The sequence below is a fragment of the Desmodus rotundus genome, chromosome 8, assembly GCF_022682495.2.
Source record: "Desmodus rotundus isolate HL8 chromosome 8, HLdesRot8A.1, whole genome shotgun sequence".
Classification (NCBI taxonomy): Eukaryota; Metazoa; Chordata; class Mammalia; order Chiroptera; family Phyllostomidae; genus Desmodus; species Desmodus rotundus.
Genome location: NC_071394.1, coordinates 46,985,186 through 47,007,491, shown reverse-complemented (window position 1 = coordinate 47,007,491; position 22,306 = coordinate 46,985,186). Strand labels below are relative to the sequence as shown.

The 22,306-nt window shown below is 37.8% G+C and overlaps 1 protein-coding gene across 1 annotated transcript in view; it reads left to right on the top strand.

The window, feature by feature from the left end:
* RP1 (RP1 axonemal microtubule associated) overlaps positions 1 to 22,306 on the top strand; it is a 293,397-nt gene that overhangs the window by 133,724 nt on the left and 137,367 nt on the right. Inside the window, exons 18-19 of the mRNA XM_024572510.3 lie at positions 7,102 to 7,301; positions 13,139 to 13,225. Of these exons, the coding sequence (XP_024428278.3) occupies positions 7,102 to 7,301; positions 13,139 to 13,225 (287 nt within the window). The remainder of the gene's footprint in view (positions 1 to 7,101; positions 7,302 to 13,138; positions 13,226 to 22,306) is intronic.

Sequence of the window (22,306 nt, the reverse complement as noted above, 5' to 3'; positions counted from 1 at the left end):
TATATTTTATGGTTTCTACCAATGTATGTTTTTAATTATTTACCTTTATGAATATTTATTTATTTATTTTTAAATAAATAAAGTCTCATATTCCTCTATCAGTCATGACAGGTGAGGTTACACTATGGGTAAGAGGAATCTTAGTGGCTTAAAGCAATAAATAGATTTGAATATCTATTTATTTATTTTTAAATGTTTGACTTTAAATGGTTTTTAATTTTTTCAATTACTATTTACATACAACCCAGTGATTAGACATTAAATAAATTACTAAGTGATCATCCTAATAAATCTCACATCCATCTGGCACCACACATACTTATTACAATATTATTGACTATATTCCCTATGCTGTACCTTATTTCCCTTTGACTATTCTGTAATTACCAATTTGTACATTTTAATCACTTTACCTTTTTCACCCATCCCCCAAACCATCCCTCCCATCTGGCATCCATTAAAATGTTCTCTATAGATATGGGTCTGTTTCTGTTCTACTTGTTCATTTATTTAGTTTTTAAGATTTAACTGTTGAAAGATAGGTATTTATTGCCATTTTATTATGCATATTTTTATCTTCTTTTTTTCTTTTTCTTCTTGAAGAAGACTCTTTAACATGTTTTGTAATACTGGTTTAGTAGTGATGAACTCCATTAGCTTTTTCTTCTCTGGGAAGCTCTTTATATGTCCTTGATTCTAAATGATAGCTTTGCTGGGTAGAGTAATCTTGGTTGTCATTACTTTGACATGTCCTTACTTTTCATTACTTTGAATATTTCTTGCCAATCTCTTCTGGCCTGCCAAGTTTCTGTAGAGAAATCAGCTGATAGTCCTTTGGGAGCTCCTTTGTAGGTAACTAACTGCTTTTGTCTTGCTGCTTTTGAGATTCACTCTTTGTTGCTCTAGCCAGGTGGCCCAGTTGGTTGGAGTGTGGTACCATACACTGAAAGGTTGCTGGTTCAATTCCCAGTCAGTGTGCATACTTAGGTTGTGGGTATGATCCTCCGTCCAGGAGCTTACAAAAGGCAACCAATCAATGCTTCTCTCTCATATTGATGGGTTTTTTTTTTTTTTCATCTCTCTCCCTCTCTTCCTCTTTCTCTAAAATCAATTTTAAAAGATTATTTATTTGTTTTTAAACTAAATTAAACTATAATGTGTCTTGCTGTGGGCTTCTTTGTATTCATCTTGTTTGAGACTCTGTGCCCTTCCAGGATTTGTGTGTCTATTTCTTTCAGCAGGTTAGGAAAGTTTTCCATCATTATTTTTTTTCATATAGATTTTCAATTCCTTGCTCTCTCTTCTTCTGGCATTCCCATGATGCATAGGCTGATGTGCTTGAAGTTGTCCCAGAGGCTCCTTATACTATCCTCATTTTTTTGGATTTTTTTCTTTTTGCTATTCTGACTGGGTGTTTTTGCTTCCTTATCTTCCAAATATCTGATTTGTACCTCTACTCTGATTTGATGCATCATCTCCACTGTTGATTCTTGGTAATATATTCTTCATGTAAGTTAATGTATTCATTTTTGACTGGTATGTTTTCTAGTTCTGTTTTTATGTTTTCTATCTCCTTGTTGAAGTTCTCACTAAGTTCATCTACTCTTCCCCTAAGTTCATTGAGCATCCTTATAACCAGTGTTTTGAACTCTGCATCTAGTATATTGCTTGTCTCCATTTTGTTTGTTTCTTTTTCTGGAGTGTTGTTCTGTTCTTTCATCCAGAACATGCTTCTTTGCCTCCTCATTTTGGCAGCCTCCTTGTTTTTATGTATGTGTATTAGGTAGAGCTGCTGTGTGTTCTGGGCTTGATAGAGTGGCCTTATATAATAGGTGTCCTGCAGGATCTAGTGACACAGCTTCCTGTGCAACCTAGCTGGGCACTCAAGGTCCACCTGACTACCAGCCCTTCCTATCCCTGTGTGGGCTGTGTACACCCTGCTGAACCTTGGTTGCTGTTGACATGTCAATGAGAAGAATTTACCCCCAGCCCAATCAGCTGCAAGTCCTGGCTGTGACCACCAAGAAGGATTGTCTGTGCATAGGTGCTCTCCACAAGATAGGGCTCACATCAGCAGGGTCTTGTGCCCATTGAGTCTGATGTTTGAGAACATCACTTGAGGAGGTATTTGGGTCATGGTCTGAAGCTGTTGTGGGAGGTGCAGGCCATGGTCAGCCACCACCTGTGTTCTGCTCAGGGCCACCTGTCCTGAGCTACAAAGAATATGCAGATGGCGGCTACTTGTGTTGGGCTTGGAGATGCCTGGTTGAGGCAAAGCTGTGAACTAAAGCCAGCTGCCTCTTGAGCTGGGCCTGGAGCCACTTAATGAGAATTTCAAGGCATGCTGAGGTCAGATGCTGCTTGTTTGAGAGATTTTGGAAAATCTGATGAATCAGACAAGATAGGCCATTCATATGTAAAAGCTGCTGGAATTGAGTGGGCCTGCAAGTTTGGTGGGGTAGGATCTCAGGTAATTGCCAGCTGAGGGTGGAATAGTGTGTACCAGTGTGATAGAGATTCATATCTGGAGCCTCCCTGCTGACTTTGTGGGGGGGAAGGCTCAGAAAAGGAACAATGGCCTCTGCCAGCACTTTTGTTTTGGAGAAAGCTGCCCCTCCAGCTCACCCTGATGCCAGACACTTCAGTTCTGCCCCATATGTCCCTGGTTCCTTTCAAGCTACTGCCCCAGTGCTGGAGCTCAGAGTGGGTAAGTTTGAGTAAGTCCATCCATGTGTGGTCCCTTTTGGAGGAACTGCCTGGTACTCCAGAAGCCCTCCCCCTTGATCAGTCACAATCCCCACTGATTTTTACAGCCAGAAGTTATGGGGACTTCTCCTCCTGGCATTTGGGACCTGGCTGGGGCTGGAACCACTGTTCCCCAACTGACATATCCCTACAGATTGTATCTACTACATGTGGGTGTGGGACCAGCCCATTCCGGCAGTTCTAAGTGATGATTGTTCTATAGTTTAGTTGTAATTTTGATGTGGTTGTGGGAGGATGCTAGTACCATGTATACCTATGCTACCATCTTCAGTGAAAGCCATGAATATTTCTTTTAAAATGTGGTTTTCTAAGTAGAAGCCTGTCTTCTCATTTAAACTGAACAGTTAGGGTAATGGTATTTCTTTAATGTGGACCCCTTATATCTGTTAATATGGTTTTACTTGGAATACATGCTTTAGGCATCTTTATTGCACTCTTGCTATATCCTAAGATCATTAGAATATTGTATTTATAATATCTGTTAACCAAAAAATATGTAACTGATTTTTTGAACCAAATTTAGATATTTACGTTGATATAACTTAGGTTTTTTTTTTTTCTTGATATCGGTACAACATTCTAGCATGTTGAGATAGCCTTGATTATTTCATCTTATTTTCTATTTGTTAGCTATCCTTACTATCTTTGTGTTTCTGGTATTCTATATAAATGTCTACTACACCATACATCAAGAAACTGACAAATTCATGAATAAAATGAGACTATACATGTTAGTATTTTAGAAATAGACTACTACATTATATGATACTTATAGAGAAAATGCTTTAACTTCTTAACTTTTTCTAGATGATTTTACATTTAAAATAGGGTTAAATAATAATAATTTTTATAACACTGTACTATCAAATATTAAGGGACATTTGTTTTCAATTTCTGCTTTACATTTTAGTATAAATTAGCTTTCTTAAATACTGTCTTGAAAATCATGCAAAAGTTTATACAATTTGTCTTTTATGCTCATACTCTCTGATGGTAATTTATGCCTTTAGCCGACCTCAACTTTGATCAACTGATGAACTATAGAATGAACTAATTTTTGTTTATTTCTGTGTGTGATTTTTATTCTTTCTCCAGAGCTTCAGGAGATCAGCAGCACAAAGGTAGCTTAGCTTTATTTTATTTTATTTTGACTGAGTCAACTTGAGTGGTGCTTAATTAATGTGTCCTGTCACCCTCATTAAGAACATTTTTGAGTCATCTGAATAAATTTTAAGTACTATAGATTTTATTTAGGGATCCCTGAAGGATTCAGATGATTAATTCAGAATTCACATCAGATATTCTCCCAGCTTAGAATATTTTAAACCTCTAGTCAACAAAAGCAACTGCTTTTATGGTTCTCAAATGGATAAATTTATGATCTGAGACTAATGGACTTTGGTTTATTTCCAAAAGATCAGGGCATTAGATGGAATTCATATTTAATTGATAACAGTGCTAACTGTAATACATTGTTCTATATTATAGATTATACAATATTAAGCCATGAATTTTGTAATATGAGGGCACCCTGATGATGTGTTATGCTTGTGCAAATGTGTTATGTTTGTGAAAATGTTAGAGCAGGAAGATGAGGCTTTAGAGACCATTGACATATTTGCCAATTAAATCAAACAAGCTAAACACACACACATACACACATACACGCATGTGTCCACATTTGAACACCCCAAAAACTAAAACCAAGTAACCATCATGTCTGGATCCCATTCCAGGGTTTGTTTGTCCATTGTACATTGTTCACTAGCCTTCCCACCTCAGTCTCTCCCTGCTACATACAGCTCACCCTGTTTCAGACTGATCTTTCTAATACTCAGGTCACATATCACACCGTTATATAGAGTCTTGACTTGTTCCCAGTTGCCTGCACAAAGGTGTGCCCACTTTTGTTCACATGCCCAATGCCTTTCATGATCTCTGTCATGCTCAATTGCATATCACTTTGTGTAGTTCTTTCATAATACCTGCTACTTCGAGCCCTTGTAAATGCTGGACATGCTATTCCTTCTATCTGAAATACCCTTCCCTTCCACTTTCTGAAAAAATATGATTCATTCTTCTACATCCAGCACTGTGGTTCTCTCTATGAGCCTTTCTTCCACAGTTATTCACTCCCTCCTCTCTGCTACGTCTGAACTTTGTCATATTTCTTTTGTTTCATTTGCATGTGTTTGTTTGAAATCCAAATACCTATGCCTATCATCCTAGATAGTGTTTGTGTCCAGAGTGAGGCTGTCATTATTTATCTTTCAAACTTTTAATCTCTGCCATTAATATTTACAGAGCAATGAACCTAACAGAGTACCTAGAAAATAATAGGAAATTATAGTTTTCTTGAGTAAAAAGGATCCTTTTAGATGAGTAAGATATTTATAAGGCATTAAGTAGGTGATTAGCATCCTAAAGAGTATCCTACTGACCACCAGTTACTCTCTGGGACAGACTCGGGGATGTGCCATGGAGTTTCCATCAATAGAGATTGCACTGATTTCTGGGCTCTGAAGAAATTCCAAGTATATTTGCCAGGCTCCTGATTGTGCTTGACTAGAAATGGCAGTCAGGGCACTCAGGTGTTCACATAAAATATTTCAGTTTTTAAAATTAAATTATGTCATAAAATTTTGTTGGAAAAATATCTGTGAATTTTTCCAGGTCAGCTACCTTTGATATTCCATCCAGAATGTCTTGTGATTTAAATGTGCTCTGCCTGGGTGTGAAGCTTAGTTCTTTGTAACTGCCTGTGAGCTGTCAGCAGGTTACTTAACATCTGAGTCCTGGTCTGTCCACCTGTTTAACAGGGGACAATATCTCCTAGGACTAGTGTGAGGATTGAGTAAGGTTGACATAGCAATAAATGTTAAGTTTTTAGGAGAGTGCTTAGCACTGAATAAAATCTTGTGTCCCGCTAAACTGTGTTTAGATGAACACATAACACCCATCTACCTTAAGTTCGCAGACTTCAGAATTAGACATTTCATCATTTACTTGTTATATGATTTGGGCATATTACTTGGCCTCTGTCTCTTTTTCTCATCTTAACATCGACAACATAATTTGACTTACTTCATGGGTGAGAAATGAATATGAAGCACTCAACACAGATCCTAACATATACTAGAGGCTTAATAAATGGTGGTTATTATTATAATGGTAGAAAAATGCTTACAATTATAATGATAGAAATTATCTATGACGGCAGAGAGGGAGCAACTTCAAAAAATAAAGGTAAGTTCTTAGAATGAAGAGTTTTGGGGCATAGTATCTTATTTAAATTTTAAAATGTGTTTGTTATAGCAGGAAATAACTACCTACTTGCTCGATTTGTTGCCATCATTGCTCATGCTGTCCCAAGATCCTAGGTTCTTCCTGAGTTTGCCTATTGTTTCAATGTACAGAATTAAATGTAGGAAGAGTCTTGGCTCCCTCTTAACCATCTGATATAAGGAAATTTATCTCATCACCTAAGTCCGTAATATATTTTACCTGGAAATATCAGTTAAGAATTAACATGCAGTTGTTGGGGCAATTTAGACAATCAGTGCAGAGTAGTTTAGGAGATGCTCTCAGTATTTCATCTCCTTAAGGAGGCTGAAGACTAAACAGAGTGCAGAGAAGATAATAAGCTGGGAACTTCACTCTATAAGCATCCCTTACAAATAAGGAATGGCTGTTCGGTACCTCCTATCTGATGGAGGCTGTCTTGTAACACACCGCTGTTGTGTGGTCCCTACCCCCACACACCCACCTGCTCGAAGAACTTCAGAAACCATTTGCATTTGTGAAAGTTCTGTCTGTGGTTCCAAATCCTTTCATTGCGCTTTCCAGTAGGGTGTTGTTTTTTTTTTTTTTACCCCAGGACTGTTTCAGAAAATTTTCCTGTCTCCTCAAACAGCTATTTTTACATATCATTTGAAGATGTGTTTTAGTTCCACTTTTCTTTCTTGCTTTTTATTACAGTCATTGTCTAAACACCTGTAAGCCTGGCAGGCAGCTTTATGACAAATCTGTGGACACAGGCTGCAAATTCCAGCATGCATCCATGTTGAAGTGTTGATGATAAGTGAGAGATTGCCAGGATTTCAGGTGTTTATTGTGCTAATTGAGTTTTCCTCAGTAGCTCTGCTTCACATGACCAGAACCTTGCTATGAGGAGATGAGCACAAATCAACTCTCTGGAGCTGTAGCAGTTCAGTGCCTCCCTGCCTGCCCCACTCCTCCCTGCTCTATTTTAATGTCCTTGGACTCCATGTGACAAAGGATTCTGTCAGCCTGACATTGCAGCTGAACTGCCACTAATGCTTTTCCCCCCCATAGAAGAAATCACACCTTCCCCGAGCAGCGAGACTCTTCTGTCAGAAGATGAATGGAAGGTGTTAGTGCTGACAGGAGATGCAGGGACTCAAGCCAATGTCACACTCTGGGTGTATGGAGATGAAGGAGTCACTGGACCAATAAGTCTTAGCAAGGACAGCTCAGAGCAGCTCTTCCTTCCAAGACAGGAGGATGAGTTTCAGGTAAACAATATCAACAGTAATATACTGTTTTGAACATTTCAAAGGTATTTCTATAATACATGAGGGTGCGTGTGTGTGTATCCTGTGTAAGATAAATCTATAAGTCTATTAGAATTCCCGTAAGTTACCCTAATGTCTATTGTAATCATTAAAGAAAACATTTTTTTCTAACATATCTTATACAAAGAAGGCTATAGAAGGAAAGTGCTTTTTTTAAGACATTTTTTTAGACCATTGGTTTGAAACTGCCCTCATATACCATCAACTTCAGCTCAAATCATAACTAGATTTAGAGATTCTTCTGATAAAGAAAACACTTCTTTATATACTTGCATATACTTTTAAATGTTGGTCAGCTGAGCTGTATGGTGAACTCATTTTCTTAGCATCTTCAGAGGCTGTATTTTGAGGCTCTGTCCATGCCTATTTGATTATCTCCTTTATTTAGCATCAGAAAACACTGGGCTGCATTGTTTTGAGGATTGCTGTTTGCCTCCTAGTTCCTCAGGGCTTTGGACAGATTTTAATTAGGATAATTACATTCCACTTCACTGATTTACCCCACCCCCACAGGGTGAGAGCTGTTAAACAAACATCAGTTGTGCTCTCTGGAGAATATGCCTTCTGATCATAAGACTGGATAGAATGATTGAGGCCAACTCAAGTCACCTGGAAGCCAAGGCTGTCTGAGGCTGCAGGACCTAACAATTTCTAACACCCACATGGTTCCTACATCTTCAGAACAGAGCCTGACATTCTACTTTTGAGATCATTTAATTTTTAGTACAAAAAGCTGCCATGCAGTCGTGAAGGAACACTTTTGCCCAGTGCACATGTGCATTTCAAAAGATGATTTAAAGATGATTGTTTAGAATTCACTATACATATGTTATGGTTAGAACCCTAGGCTGCCCCACAGAGGTGTGTGATGATTCATACTGTATCTTATGATATATGTATTTGTGTAGTAGTAAATCCTGTCAAAGTTTTTCTGGAATAATTTACCTAGAGTCCAGTCTTAGAAAGGATAGTATAGATTCTCAGTGTTGATTGCACATAGGAATCAGCTGGGGAGCTTTAAAAACTACTGTTGCCTGGTTCCACCTCCAGAGATTCTGGTTTATTTTGTCGATGGTGCAGCCTGTGCACTGAGGTTTTTGAAGCTCCCCAAGTGCAGTCTAAAGTGCAGTCAAGGTTGAGAATCTGAGTTATATCACTAGACTGCAAATCAGATAAGCTGTATTGGGGTCCTAACTTCCTAATACATTCACTCTGTGACCTTGGATATAACACTTAGTTTTCCACAGGCTGCATTATTTTTTCGTATAGGATAGAGGCAGTGATATGTGTTTCTTTTTTTATAAATTTCAGAGTGGTCTGATGACAAAAAGAAATATATATACACACACACACACACATTTAAAAATCCTATTGATGTACAGGAAATGTAGTAAATGGTTAAGAACAGAGGTCTTAAGTCATGGAGACCAGGTTCAAAGTCAGACTGACCACTCATTAGTTCTGTGACCTTGAACAATTTGCTTACCTTCGCTAATCTTTAATTTCCTTTTTAGTAAAAAGGGGATGTAAAATATTTTCTAAAAAGGCTTGTTGTGAGGTTAAAAGAATGTCTGGAAATGTGTGTGATATGCACTCTCTCTGGTAGATGGGAAACGCTCTATGTATATTAGTTACTGAAGACTTTCTCAGTCCTGGTTGATGGAATCAGCACATGTTTTCTTCTAGCTTCCCCTATTTACTGTGGAGTGAGAACAGGGACTTATACAACTCGAAGCTGCTACTTCAATGGTAGAGATCAAGGATGGGTATTAAAGCCCCTAGGAGTCTAGCGCCTTGTGGACCTCAGCAGCGTGGGCATCACCTGGGAGCTTGTTAGACATGCAGAATCTTAGGCCCCACACTAGATCTACATTTTAACAAGATCCCTATGTAATTTGTAGATACACTAATGTCTGAGATGCACCAGTCTAGGGTTTAAGGCATAGTACAACTGGGATCTCTTGATATCTGAGAACCCCAAATCAGAACTAGCCATCTCGTTCCTATCTACTCTCTCTTCTGTGGGCATTGACTCCCTTGCTCTTTTCACCATTATCATTTGCCACTTCTGAATTAGTCTTTCATTCTTTTTTCCTTTCTTCCAATCCTGAAGTGAGCACATAGCCATTTTTGAGGACAGTGGAGTATTTCTGATCAAACAAGCTTGGTTTTGAGTTTTACTTTGGAGCTTCCCAGCTATGTAGCCATCTGTGTATCCTTACACAAATTACTTAACGTTTTTGAGTGTCTTTTTTTCATTTTTAAATATATTTTACTGATTACGGTATAGTTCTCCTATTTTTTTCCTCCCCTTTATTCCACTCCACCCTGTACCCTCCCTCCCACCAGTATTCCCCCAACTTAGTTCATGTCCATGAGTCCTACATATAAGTTCTTTGGCTTTTCCATTTCCCATACTATTCTTAACCCCCTCCTACCTATTTTGTACCCATCATTTATGCTTCTTATTCCCTGTACATTTTCCCCCATTCTCCCTTTTCCCTTCCCCACTGATAACCCTCCATGAGATCTCCATTTCTGTGATTCTGTTCCTTCTATAGGTGTTTGCTTAGTTTGTTTTTGTTTTTATTTTTGTTTTATGTTCAATTGTTGATAGTTGTGAGTTTATTGTCATTTTACTGTTCATATTTTTGATCATCTTCATTTTCTTAGATAAGTCCCTTTAACATCTCATATAATAAAGGCTTGGTGATGATGAACTCCTTTAACTTTATCTGGGATGCACTTTATATGCCCTTCTGATCTAAATGATAGCTTTGCTGGATACAGTAATCTTGGATATAGGTCCTTGACTTTCATGACTTTGAATACTTCTTTCCAGCCCTTCTTGCCTGAAAGGTTTCTTTTGAGAAATCAGCTAATAGTCTTATGGGAACTCCTTTGTAGGTAACTGTCTCCTTTCCCCTCACTGCTTTTAAGATTCTCTCCGTTTTAATCATGGGTAATGTAATTATCATGTGCCTTTGTGTGTGCTTCCTTGGGTCCAACTTCTTTGGGACTCTGAGTTCCTGGACTTCATGGAGGTCTATTTCCTTTGCCAGATTAGGGAAGTTCTCCTTTCTTATTTTTTCAAATAAGTTTTCAATTTCTTGCTCTTCCTCTTCTTCTGGCACCCCTATGATTCTGATGTTGTAATGTTTAAAGTTGTCCCGGAGGTTCCTAAACCTCTCCTCATTTTTTGAATTCTTGGTTCTTCATCCTTATCTGGTTGAATGTTTATTTCTTCCTTCAGGTCCAGACCATTGATTTGAGCCCTGTTTCCTTCCCAACACTGTTGGTTCCCTGTACGTTTTCCTTTATTTCACTTTGCATAGCCTTCACTTTTTCCTCTATTTTGGGACCATATTCAGCCATTTCTGTGAGCATCCTGATTACCAGTTTTTTGAACTCTGCATCTCATAGGTTGGCTCTCTCTTCATCACTTAGTTGTATTTTGGGGGGAGCTTTGATCTATTCTTTTGTTTGGGCCATATTTTTTTTTGTCTCAGCACACCTGTTATGTAGTAAGAGGTAGAGCCTTAGGTATTTGCCAGGGCAGGGCAACCCACATTGCTGTGTTGTGGTGCTATATGTGGGCAAGGAGTCAGAGAGGGAACACTGCTGCTTGCTCAGTTCTTTCCTGGCTTTCAGTCACTTCCCCCACTACCCACAAGCAAATTGGGCCTTTCTGGTGCTAATTCCCAGGTGGGTGGGTTTATGTACATTCTAGGACCCTGTGAGTCTTTCCAACAAACTCTCTTGTGAGGCTGGGAGTTTCTCCCACTGCCACAACTCCACAGGTTTTTGTAGTCAGAGGTTTTGAGGCTTTATTTCCCTGCACTGGAATCCTGGGTTGCACAGTCTGTCTCACTCCCCAGTTGTTCCTCCCAGTTTATCCACACATAAATGTGGGACCACCCAGTCTGCTGGCCACCACCCCACTCAGCTTGGTCCTCCAGCTATACCTCGCCTCAAGTCCTCTCCTTCTGGGCTGCCTGTCTCCACCCCTCCTACCTGTCTGGATGAATGTTTCTTTGTTAACTCCTTGGTTGTGAGACTTCCATACAGTTCTGTTTTCTGGAAGTTCTGGTTATTTTTTGTTTTTAAATTTGCAGTTGTCCTTCTTTTGGTAGTGCAAGGAGGCAAAGTGTATCTACCTACACCTCCATCTTGGCCAGATGTCCCTTTTGAGTTTCTTTATTCTTTAGAGTAGACTCTTTAAAAAGCTTTACACTTCACAGGGCTACTGTGAAGATTGGAAGAGAAAGTGCGTGTCAGGCACTTGCCCCCTAGCTGGCACATACCTGAGCTCATTGCATGGTAGTTCCATTTTCCAGAGCAAAAGGCAGACAAGCATGAAGTCATATATACTTGGTAACCTGGCTGTTTAGTTATTCTTTTATTTTTTTTTTAATTTAGAATATGTAGAAAAAGAAAGTTTACACTCACATGCTAATAGATACTTGGGACAAAAATAGTACATCTAAAAGTTGGCTTATCTTTCAGAGAGAAATGAGATACCAGACAATGGGATAACTTCTTACTATGTCTGCTGGAATAGCTAGTTCTGCCACTGATACCAGCTCTGAGTGTAAGAAAGTGGGGAGAAGTTGGCTCCAGGGGATTAACAGCCCTCTGTTCCTGCCTCTCAGCCAGTCCTAGCATATTCTTTCCTGACCTGGTGCCACAGGCCTGGTCTTGCTCTACAGTCTGTGGGGGTAAAGTGATGTTGGTGGTGGTGGTGAGCAGTTAAGAGAATTTCTGTGTATAGGAAGTGTTATGAAAATTGAGTTCTGATGGCTTTACTTTTATTTAAACTATTAAATAATGAGGTGGCATTTTACTTTTTTTCACCTCTGGCTAGGACACCTCACAGTTCAGTGTCCTAGCCATATCTTACTATACAGAAAATGTCAGCTTATAAATCTGTCTCCCTTACTAGATTATATCTCTAAATTACAGACTGTGAATTTATTTTCATCTTTGTATACCAGTGGCCTTGCATAATGCTTACATTATTGTGTTAAATAATTTTTTAGTTGACCTGAAAACTGTGTGCAGTATACATTATGTCCATTGAACAGGTAAAGAAATAGAGGACTGGAGATGTAAAACACCATGTTCTACTCAGATTACAACAGCCAAGATATTAATTGAACTCTAAGTGATTCCAAAGTCAGTTTTCCACATTGCTGCCTAGGTTAACAAATACTTTTGGGTCATGTTAAAAACCAGCCAAGTATACATACTTGTATGGGCAGATTTGTTTCTCTTCCTTGAACTTTGAACATCTCTTCCTTAGCCCATGAGTCAAGTGAAAGGATTTTTAGAGTAAAAGGAAGTTCTATACTCATTGGTACTTTTCCTTAAGCTTGTAGAACTAACTGAATTTAGCTTTGATGAAAATTTCTTATTTTCTTCTTAAAATTAAAACTCATCTTTATATCATTGAACTCAGCTCCAAAAACATTGGTTTCCAGTGAGAAATGTGTGGTTGTCAGAGAACTGAGCATATGTCTGTTCTTTATCCTATTCTTTCATCTGACTCCTTCTGCATATTTTTAGTTATGCCTCATGATATTTTGGTCTTATATTTCATGTCTGTGTAATCTACTGATAACTTCTTGCAAGGGATTAACTTCTAGATTCCATAAGGGTCCCTGAGAACTTTTCAACTATTAGGAACAACAAAAAAAAGCATTTATAGGAAGAAAAAAAATTTAATGTGCTTAATTTAAAACATTCTGCTAATTCTTTCTTCTTTGCATTTCATTCAGGTTAAAATAAGAGACATTGGAGAGATATATAAAATAAGGATAGGACATGATGGAACCAGCAAACATCCTGAGTGGAACTTGCAGAGGGTAATGTTTTATATTTTGGGCTTCATAGTTATTATGAAAAACACAAGCATGATTCTTAACCAATAAGAAAGATAACATATTCCTAATTTTTATAATTAATGTGCACTAAATTTTAAAGTCTTTTTATTTTTCAATTACAGTTGACATACAATATTATATTAGTTTCAGGTGTAGAATACAGTGATTAGACATTATATAACATACTAAGTAATCACCTCAATAAATCTAGTACCCATTTGATACCACACATAGTTATTAGAATATTATTGATTATATTCCCTCTGCTGTACTTTACATCCCTGTGACTACTCTGTAACAATCAATGTCTACTTTTTACTCCCTTCACCTTTTTCACTCATCACCCAAACCCCTCACAGCTGACAACCATCAAAATGTTCTCTGTTTCTGTGAATATTCACTTATTCACTTATTTTTATATTTAGATTTCTTGACAGATTTGTATTTATTGCCAATTTATTATTCATGTATTTATCTTTTTCACTCTTCTTGAAGAAGACCCTTTAACATTTTATGTAACACTGTACTAGTTGGTGGTGATGAACTTCTTTAGCTTTTTTTTTTTTTTTTTGGACTGAGAAGCTCTTTATTTGTCCATCAATTTCAAATGATAGCTTTGCTGGGCAGAGTAATCTAGGTTGTAGGTCCTTGCTTTTCATCACTTTGAATACTTCTTGCCAATCTCTTTTGACCTGCCAAGTTTCTGTTAAGAAATCAGCTGACAGTCTTATGGGATTTTCCTTGCAGGTAACTAACTGCTTTTCTCTTTCTGCTTTTAAGATTCTCTCTTTGTCTTTCACCTTTGGCATTTTGACTATGATGTGTACTGGTGTGGGTCTTTTTGGGTTCATCTTGTTTGGGACTCTGTGCTTCCCCAACTTCTATGTCTAATTACCTTCACCAGATTAGGAAAGCTTTCCACCATTATTTTTCACATAGGTTTTCAATTCCTTGCTCTCTTCTCCTCCTGGCATTTCCATGAGGCCTAGGTTGATACACTTGAAGTTGTCCCAGAGGCTCCTTATATATCCTCATTTTTTGGATTTTTTTTTCTTTTTGCTGTTCTGACTGGGTGTTATTTGCTTTCTTATCTTCCACATCTCTGATTTGATCCTCTGCTCTAATTTGATGCATCGTCTCCACTGTTGATTCTTCATGTCAGTAACATATTCTTCATTTCTGTTTTTATGTTTTATGTTGTTTTTATGTTTTCTAGTTCCATTTTTATGTTTTCTCTTTGTTGAAGTCCTCACTAAGGTCATCTACTCTTCCCTTAAGTTTATTGAGCATCCTTATAACTAGTGTTTTGAACTCTACATTTACCAGATTGCTTGTCTCCATTTCGTCTGTTTCTTTTTCTGGAGTTTTGTTCTGTTCTTTCATCTGGGACATGTTTCTTTGCCCCTTCATTTTGGCAGCCTCCCTGTGTTTGTTTCTGTGTATTAGGTAGAACTGCTATGTATCCTGGGCCAGTAGACTGGCCTTTGGCCAGCAGTAGTTGTCCAGTTGGGTCCAATGGAACAGTCTCTCTGTTAACCTGAGATGGCTGCTCAGGGGTGTTTCTTATTTGGGTTGTGTATACCCTTCTGTTGTAGTTGAGTCCTGGTTGCTGATACCACATAGGTGGGTGAGATTGACCCTCAGATTTACTGACTATAAGGAACAGCTGTGACTATAGTAGAATGCTGCTGTGAGGCACTGACCACATAGAGTTGGATTTGTTTTAGTGAGGCTCTGGTGCCTGCCAAATTTACTCTTTGTATGTGTCATTTGTGATGCTAATTATGTGATGCTCCTTTGTGATCTGAAGCCTGCCACCAGATGTGTTGATTCTAGGGCCTCTTGGCAGGGGCTGTGGTGCAGACCCAGTTCAGCTATGCCTTGGAGTGGTTATGCTATGAACTGAGGCCAATTGAATTAGTGCTGGGCTTGGGGCCACTTAGTAAGAGGCATAGTGAGACCAGCCACTTCTTGTTTGAGGTATGTGGACCTTTGAAAAATTTTAGGAAAGTTCACAGTGCATGCTCCAGCTGGCCACTTGTATGGCTTAGCCTTGAAAATAGGTTAGGGCTAGGTGTATGAAATGGCTGGGACAGGGTCTCAGAGAATCAACAGGATGAGAGTAGTATTAGCCTGGTTAGTGGACTCTTAAATGTGGCACCCACCTGTGCCTATAGTCTGGCTTGGGGGAGGGCTCAACAGTGAGACAATATGTCCTGCTGGCACTTTATTCCTAGAGAGAGATGCCCTCTAATACTTGCCCTGAAACCAGACAATTCATTTCCTCCCCAAATGTCCCTAGCATTTGAGCTGCTGTCCCTTCTTGGAGCTTAATGCTAGTGTCTGTGACTAAGTCAGTTTGTTCTTGAGCCCTAAAAGGATGCCTGGGTCTACAGAAGCCCTCCATCTCACCTGCATGAAATTCCTGCTGAATTTCACAGCCAGGTATGGTGAGGGCTTCTCTTTCCAGCACTGGAGAGGAATTCTCTTTCTAGCATGGTGCTCTTAGCTGCGGATCCCAGTGTGAGGCTAGGATCCTCACTCTTCAGGGGGTTGCTCTGTAGATGATATATTCCTGCCAATCTGTAACTGTCACATATGGGAGTGGGACCAGCCCATTTGACATCTCTGTTTCCCCTACTAGTCTTGACATGGCTTCTTGATATCCTTAGTTGTAGGAGTTCTGTTCACCTAGTCTTCAGGTGGTTGTCAAGGGTGGTTATTCCATAATTTATGTGTAATTTTGATGTGGCCCTGGGAGGAAGGGGCAAGCATAGTATTTACCTACTCTGCTATCTTGACAGGAGGTCCTGTTGCTTTCTATTTTATATCCACATGTGAATGAGTGAAATCATATGGTTTTTGTCTTTTTCCATCTGTCTTATTTTGCTTAGCTTAATACTTTCAAGATCTATCTCTGATGTTGCAAATGACAGTATTTCATCATTACTTATGAGTGAGTGGTATTCCATTGCATATATGTAACCACATCTTCATTTTCTAATCATCCATCAGAGAACACTTAGGTTGTTTCTATGTCTTGGCTATAGTATATAATGTTTCAATGGACATAGAGGCACATATGTCTTTATGAAGAGATGTTTTCAAGTTTTTCAGGTAGATACCCAGGGAGGAGAGTGCTGGATCATGTGGCAGCTCTATTCTTAGTTTTTTGAGGAATCTTCAGCCTGTTTTCCATAGTGACTCTACCAATTTACATTCCACAAGCAATTCCTTTTCTCCATATCCTCTTCAGTAGTTGCGATTTCTTACCTTATTGATAATAGACATTATAACAGGTGTGAGGTGGTATCTCATTGTGGTTTTATTTGCACTTCCCTTATAGCTAGTGGAGTTAGGCATTTTTCATATGTCTGTCATATGAGCTATTTTTAAAGTTTTAAATTTGAGATTGCTGCCAGTGGGCTTTTAAGCTAATGGGTTTTGGTCTTCAGGGAAGAAATGATCAACTCAAGGACAATATACAGAGGCCATCTTTGACTAATTTATAGAACAGTTACACATCTGGAGTATGACTCATGTTTGTATGAATCCAATAATAGTTAAAAATATATAAGGGTTTATATGATTTAGAAAATGACTAGCCTGTGTGCTGATCCATTCTTTTGAGCTCTGCAGGGCTATGGAGAGTTCCTGAAGAGGTGATCAACCTGTGATCCCAAGGAAACATTTTAACCTAGAAAAGTGGTGAATTATAGGGTTATAATTATTGGGTTATAATATAGCAAGAGAAAATGAACTCGTCATTGTTCTGACCTTAGCCTTTGCAAGGATACAAAATTAGAATCAACCATGGTTTCTGCCCTAAATTTCGGTGAAGTAACAAAATAAAGTAGCAAATATAGCCCTGGCCAGATGACTCATTTGGAGTGTCATCTTACACCAAAAGGTTGTGAAGTGACTACCAGTCAGGACACATTCCTGGGTTGCAGGTTCAATCCCTGGTTGGGGTGCATGTGGGAGGCAACTGATCAATGTTTTTCTCACTTTCTCAAATAATAGACATGTCCTTAGGTGAGGATTTAAAAAAATTTAAAAAGTAGCAAGTACAATAATGAGAGGGCAATTCAAGGCTGAGCTACATGTTCAGGCTCTAATCACAGTAGGTTTCTAAGAAGAAAGATACATGTGTGCCCTAAAGCAACTGAGAAGGGTTTTTCAACAAGGACTTTAAAATGTGGAGACATGTGAGTAAGGGCAGAATAGGGAGAGATGGTGAGTGGAAAGTTATTTGAAGATTGCATATTTCTGTTTTTAGTGCTGCACATAGACTATTGTGAAATACTGTATAATTTTATATATATATATATATATATATATATATATATATATATATATATATAATGTTTTGTTCCCTAATGAGAGGGAAAATGTTTACTTGCAAAGCTGAAGTAGATTACTTGTTTTTGAATGGTTTTTATTTTTTATTCATTGATGAGAGAAAGAGAGAGAGAGAGAACAATTTGTTGTTCCACTAATTTATGTATTCATTGGTTGGTTCTTGTATGTGTTCTGACCAGGGATCAAACCTGCAACATTGATGTACCAGGACAATGCTCTAACCAACTGGGCTACCCAATTAGGCCTGAATTTGTCAGATACAAGTTATATGACCTTATTTAGGTAAAGTCAGTTGATAAATACACTGACAAACCTTTTATGGCCATGTCTTCTAAGGTGTACATAAAGAATTCTGGGTATATGACTACAATATTCTGTCTGATAATTAAACTTCAGTTATTATTTCTTTGTCCAATATTTTGCAATTGCACTGCAAGTTTATCCCTATGCCAAACAAAGTTCAACTCATCTATATGCACTTCCCAGTAGAACAATTCGGTAATCTTTACATATTCTACATATTCCTCTTAATCAATATATCCCTTTTCTTATAGGACTTTTTCCTTTCCTTACTAGGACTAGCATGGTCCTAGTCAAATTAATTCTACATTTTGAGACAGGTCAGAACCAAGATAATTTTCCTTTTATTTCAGTGTGTCTGGGTGGGAGGAAGAGAGCAACAGCTCTCTCCTTCGTGGATTTTGGTGTTGAAATACAAATAGCACAGATGCATAGAGGCATACACAATTGTACTCATCGTCAGAGTACTTTATCAAGTACTGCTAGAGCACCCACTACCTGGAAGAGTTTCTGCTAGAAGTTTGAGCTTGCCAACATGACTAAGATGTATTTCCTGTCTTCACAAAGTTCGTTCCATAATTAACCCAACTATAAACTAGACTGTGGTTTAGTCCACCTTGGAGTTTTAATTTTAATTTTCATATCTTAGTGAAAATGTCTCTCTCACTACATCTGTCTTTCAAGAGTTTTTTCTTTAACTTTTTTTTATTGTTGTTCAAGTATAGTTTTCTGCCTTTTCCCCCACCCCTCCCCACTACTCCAGCCCTTCCCACCTCCCTCCCGTTTCCACCTCTCCTTGTTGTTGTCCATGTGTCCTTTATAACTGTTCCTGCAAACCCTTCATCCTTTTCCCCTGTAATCCCCTCAAAAGAGTTATTGAAGGAAGTAAATTGATATTTTCCATTCTCCTGGATTCTGAGCAGAAAGTTGGATAACCTGACTGAGGTGTTATAACCTCAGTGTATTAATTCAGACATTGTAAATACCATTCTATGTCTGTTGCAGTCAGCTATTTTTAGGACATGTATTTAATTACTTGCTTGAAGTTTCTTAAAATAGTTCAGGAATTTTAGGTTTCTAAGAAACCAAGAGTGAGTTTTAATGGTAATGTATTCTTGTGAAACAACTAATACTCACTGCTGTAAATCAGCAGGGGGAGCTCAGCAAACAAACTTAAGTTTCTGTTGAACCCAATCCTAAAGCTGCTTCTATTTATTTAGGAAATTAAAGCAAGTGCTGTGTATTTTATATGAAAAAGACACTGCTGTTCTTTAAGCATTTTATTTACTTATTTGTTTTAGGAGAAAAATGAGTGTATGTTTCAATGAAAAAATAATTTTGAAAACTCACCCTTTTTCTTTTTCCACATCTATCTCAACATAAGGTTTGGCTTTGGAACTTCATATCAGTGCATTTTTTTCTCAGCTATACTGACTCTTTTATATCACATTTCACAGCTCTGTGTCAGAACTAAAGCAAAAGTCAGGGCTTTGGGTTTTTTTAGTCTAGAGCAGTGATTTTCAACCTTTTTCACCTCATGGCACATATAATCCAATTGCTAAAATTCTGTGGCACACCAAAATAATATTTTTTTGCCCATCTGACAAAAAATAGATATAATTTTAATTTATTCACACCAGAAGGGTATTATTGTGTTTGCTTTTTTTGTTTGTGTGTTTGTTTGACAATTTAAGGGGGGAAAGGTCAATTCCCCTGACTAAACAGTCAGGTATTGCATATTTTTAAAAATCTTGAAGAATACCAGTGTGCTGTTGCTTACTGTTTGAAAATCACTGGTCTAGAAGTGTGCTAGATGATGCCCCAATATGAAAGTGAAAAGGAAATACCATTTTCAAAAAGAGAGTGGCTGGTTGTGTAACCATCAAAGGCTACCTTTTGTGGACTAAGAAAATCTGAAAGTCTGACATTATTAGAACGTACACCATGAAGATTCCCCCCCCCCCCCGTCAATAATGATGCATTGTTTATAGCCAAATAGTTTCTTGTGATGAACAGTGAGAGTACTTACGGGGTGCTATTGTTTGGTGGAAGTCGATTTCTAACAAGTAGTTGTTGAAATTATTTCTGGTGTCCAAAATTAAAATAGGTGAAAACATTTTTTTTACTAACATTTAGTTCTTCAGCAGGGAATAGCTGCCCCATTTCATGATGCCCTAGCAATTTGGGGCTGTTGGTCTAGTATTACACAAGAGTTTGAAAGTATTGTTTTTTCTTGATCATACTTTAAGTATCTTTTTGGAGGTCTGATGTGCTATCACAAACCACATTAATACACATTAACCAATTGTGCTAGCTAGCTTCCAAAATACTGACATAAGTTATTAATCTGAGTCACTGAATTGATTCCAGGTAGCTAATAAAATGGCCCAAAATAAGATGGCTGTAACTGAACAGAGTCATATAGCAATAAACATTGAATATTGAGAAAAGGAAAGACAGGAATCTATTTTGGCAAATATGATCATGTAAAACTAAAAATTGTTTTTTAATCTTGGAGTTTTTATTATTTTCTTCTCTGGCATTTACTTTGACTATTTTAAATTGAAGTAAGTAACTTTAGGCTTAGAATCAGAAGATGTGAACCATGTTTAATTTCTAAAAAGTCATTTAATCACTTTTCTTCTCGGTTTCCCTATTGTAAAATAGGGCTCAGCAGTATTTGCCCTGACTATCTCACAAGCTGTAAATATAAAGCAAAAAAATTAAATAGAACTTAATCAAAACTCTCGTAGCCCCAACCCAATCGGCTTCTCCCTCAATCTTCATTGCCTGAGTAGGTGCTACCATCATTTGCCTAGGTATCCAAGTCAGAACTCTATAATTTCTTCTGGATTGTTTTTATTTCCTTAGCCTCCAAAATCCAATCCCTCAGAAATCTCCTGCTGACCCTATCACTGAAATATATCTTGAGTTGGTCTGTTTTTCCTCAATATATTATCCTCACTTTAGTCCATGCAGCCATATTTTCTCTCCTCTTTATTGAAAAAGTCCCCTAAAATAATTTTTCAGCATCTTTTATTTTTTCCCTGAGTATCCCATCTCTAAAGAGCAGCCAGACTTATCTTTTAAAAACATCACTCAGATTATATCTTCTCCCTGTTTAGTCTGCCCACCTCCTTGACCTCTTTTCAAACTACTCTGTCTCTGCCCCTTATGCCCAAGACACCATGGTCTCCTGCTTCAAAGTGGCCTTTGCCACAATCTAAAGTAAGCTCCTAGTTGCTCTTGATCATATCAGTCTGGTTTATTTGCTTTATAACATAATCCTTGTCTGATATTTCATTTTGTTTACTATCCACTAGAAGCTAAGCAATATGAGAACAGAAACTGTTATTCAGTGTCATAATTCCAACTCCTATAATAGTACCTAGTATATAGTAGATATTTGATAAATATTTGTAGGATGAATTAATAAAATGTAAAATATTTAACAAATCTTTATAATTAATGTGTGAATAATATACTTTGTAAAGTGTAAGTTCAAAATGAAGGGACGTCACACAGTCTTGCTCGGTGTTTAGGGAATGGGAAGTAACACTAGAGCTGAGCCTTGGTGTGTTTGGGTGGCAGATGAAGAAACAAAGCCTGGAGAGTTTTGGAAGCTTGGCCAATTCACACAGAGTTGGCCCATTCAAGGCCAGAACACCTCCTCCTGACTCTTGGCCCAGGGCTCTCTCCAAGTGTCTGGACAACACGTAACTTGGATAGATTGACTCAAATAGGATAGGAACTCTCTACAAGCTTCTTGATTCTTTTGAGCCTTTAAATGGAAGTGAGAAATAGATTTTGGTGCATTTATTATTGTTAAACTACTACATCTCATTTATATACTAACCTGCTTGATATGAGCTCTAGGCAGTCTTGAGATTAGCTAAACTAGGTAAGAAATTATTTATTCATTTTTGAAGTTTGAAAGCATCTTGTAACTGTTTCTAGTTCCTCTTTATTTTCAGTTACTTCTCACCTTCAGGATTCTAGAAAGAACCATGGGTTTAAAAAAGCAAGTTTTGATAGGCAGTAAGAAAAATAGTTTGCTTTTGAGGATTTTCTAGTCCAATGAACAGCAGGAAGTACCAGCTTTTTCTTCTCACAAAATCTCCAGTCAGATGTTTTATCTCAAAAGACTCCAGCAGTTTACAGAAATATTCTAAAAGTTGTGCCAGCTTATTTGAACCAAAGATAAAATCTTTTATTTGATAATTCTTCAGTCAATTGTAAATACTGTAATTGATCATCTTTGTATGGTACTTCTAACAAATAGGGCATTATCACAATAATGCCAAAAATAAGTAGACTTAGAGTCAAGCTTTGACTTTGTATCTTATTTGTAAGAACACTTAGAGTGTTCTCTGAGAACACACTTAAAATTTATTTTATTTT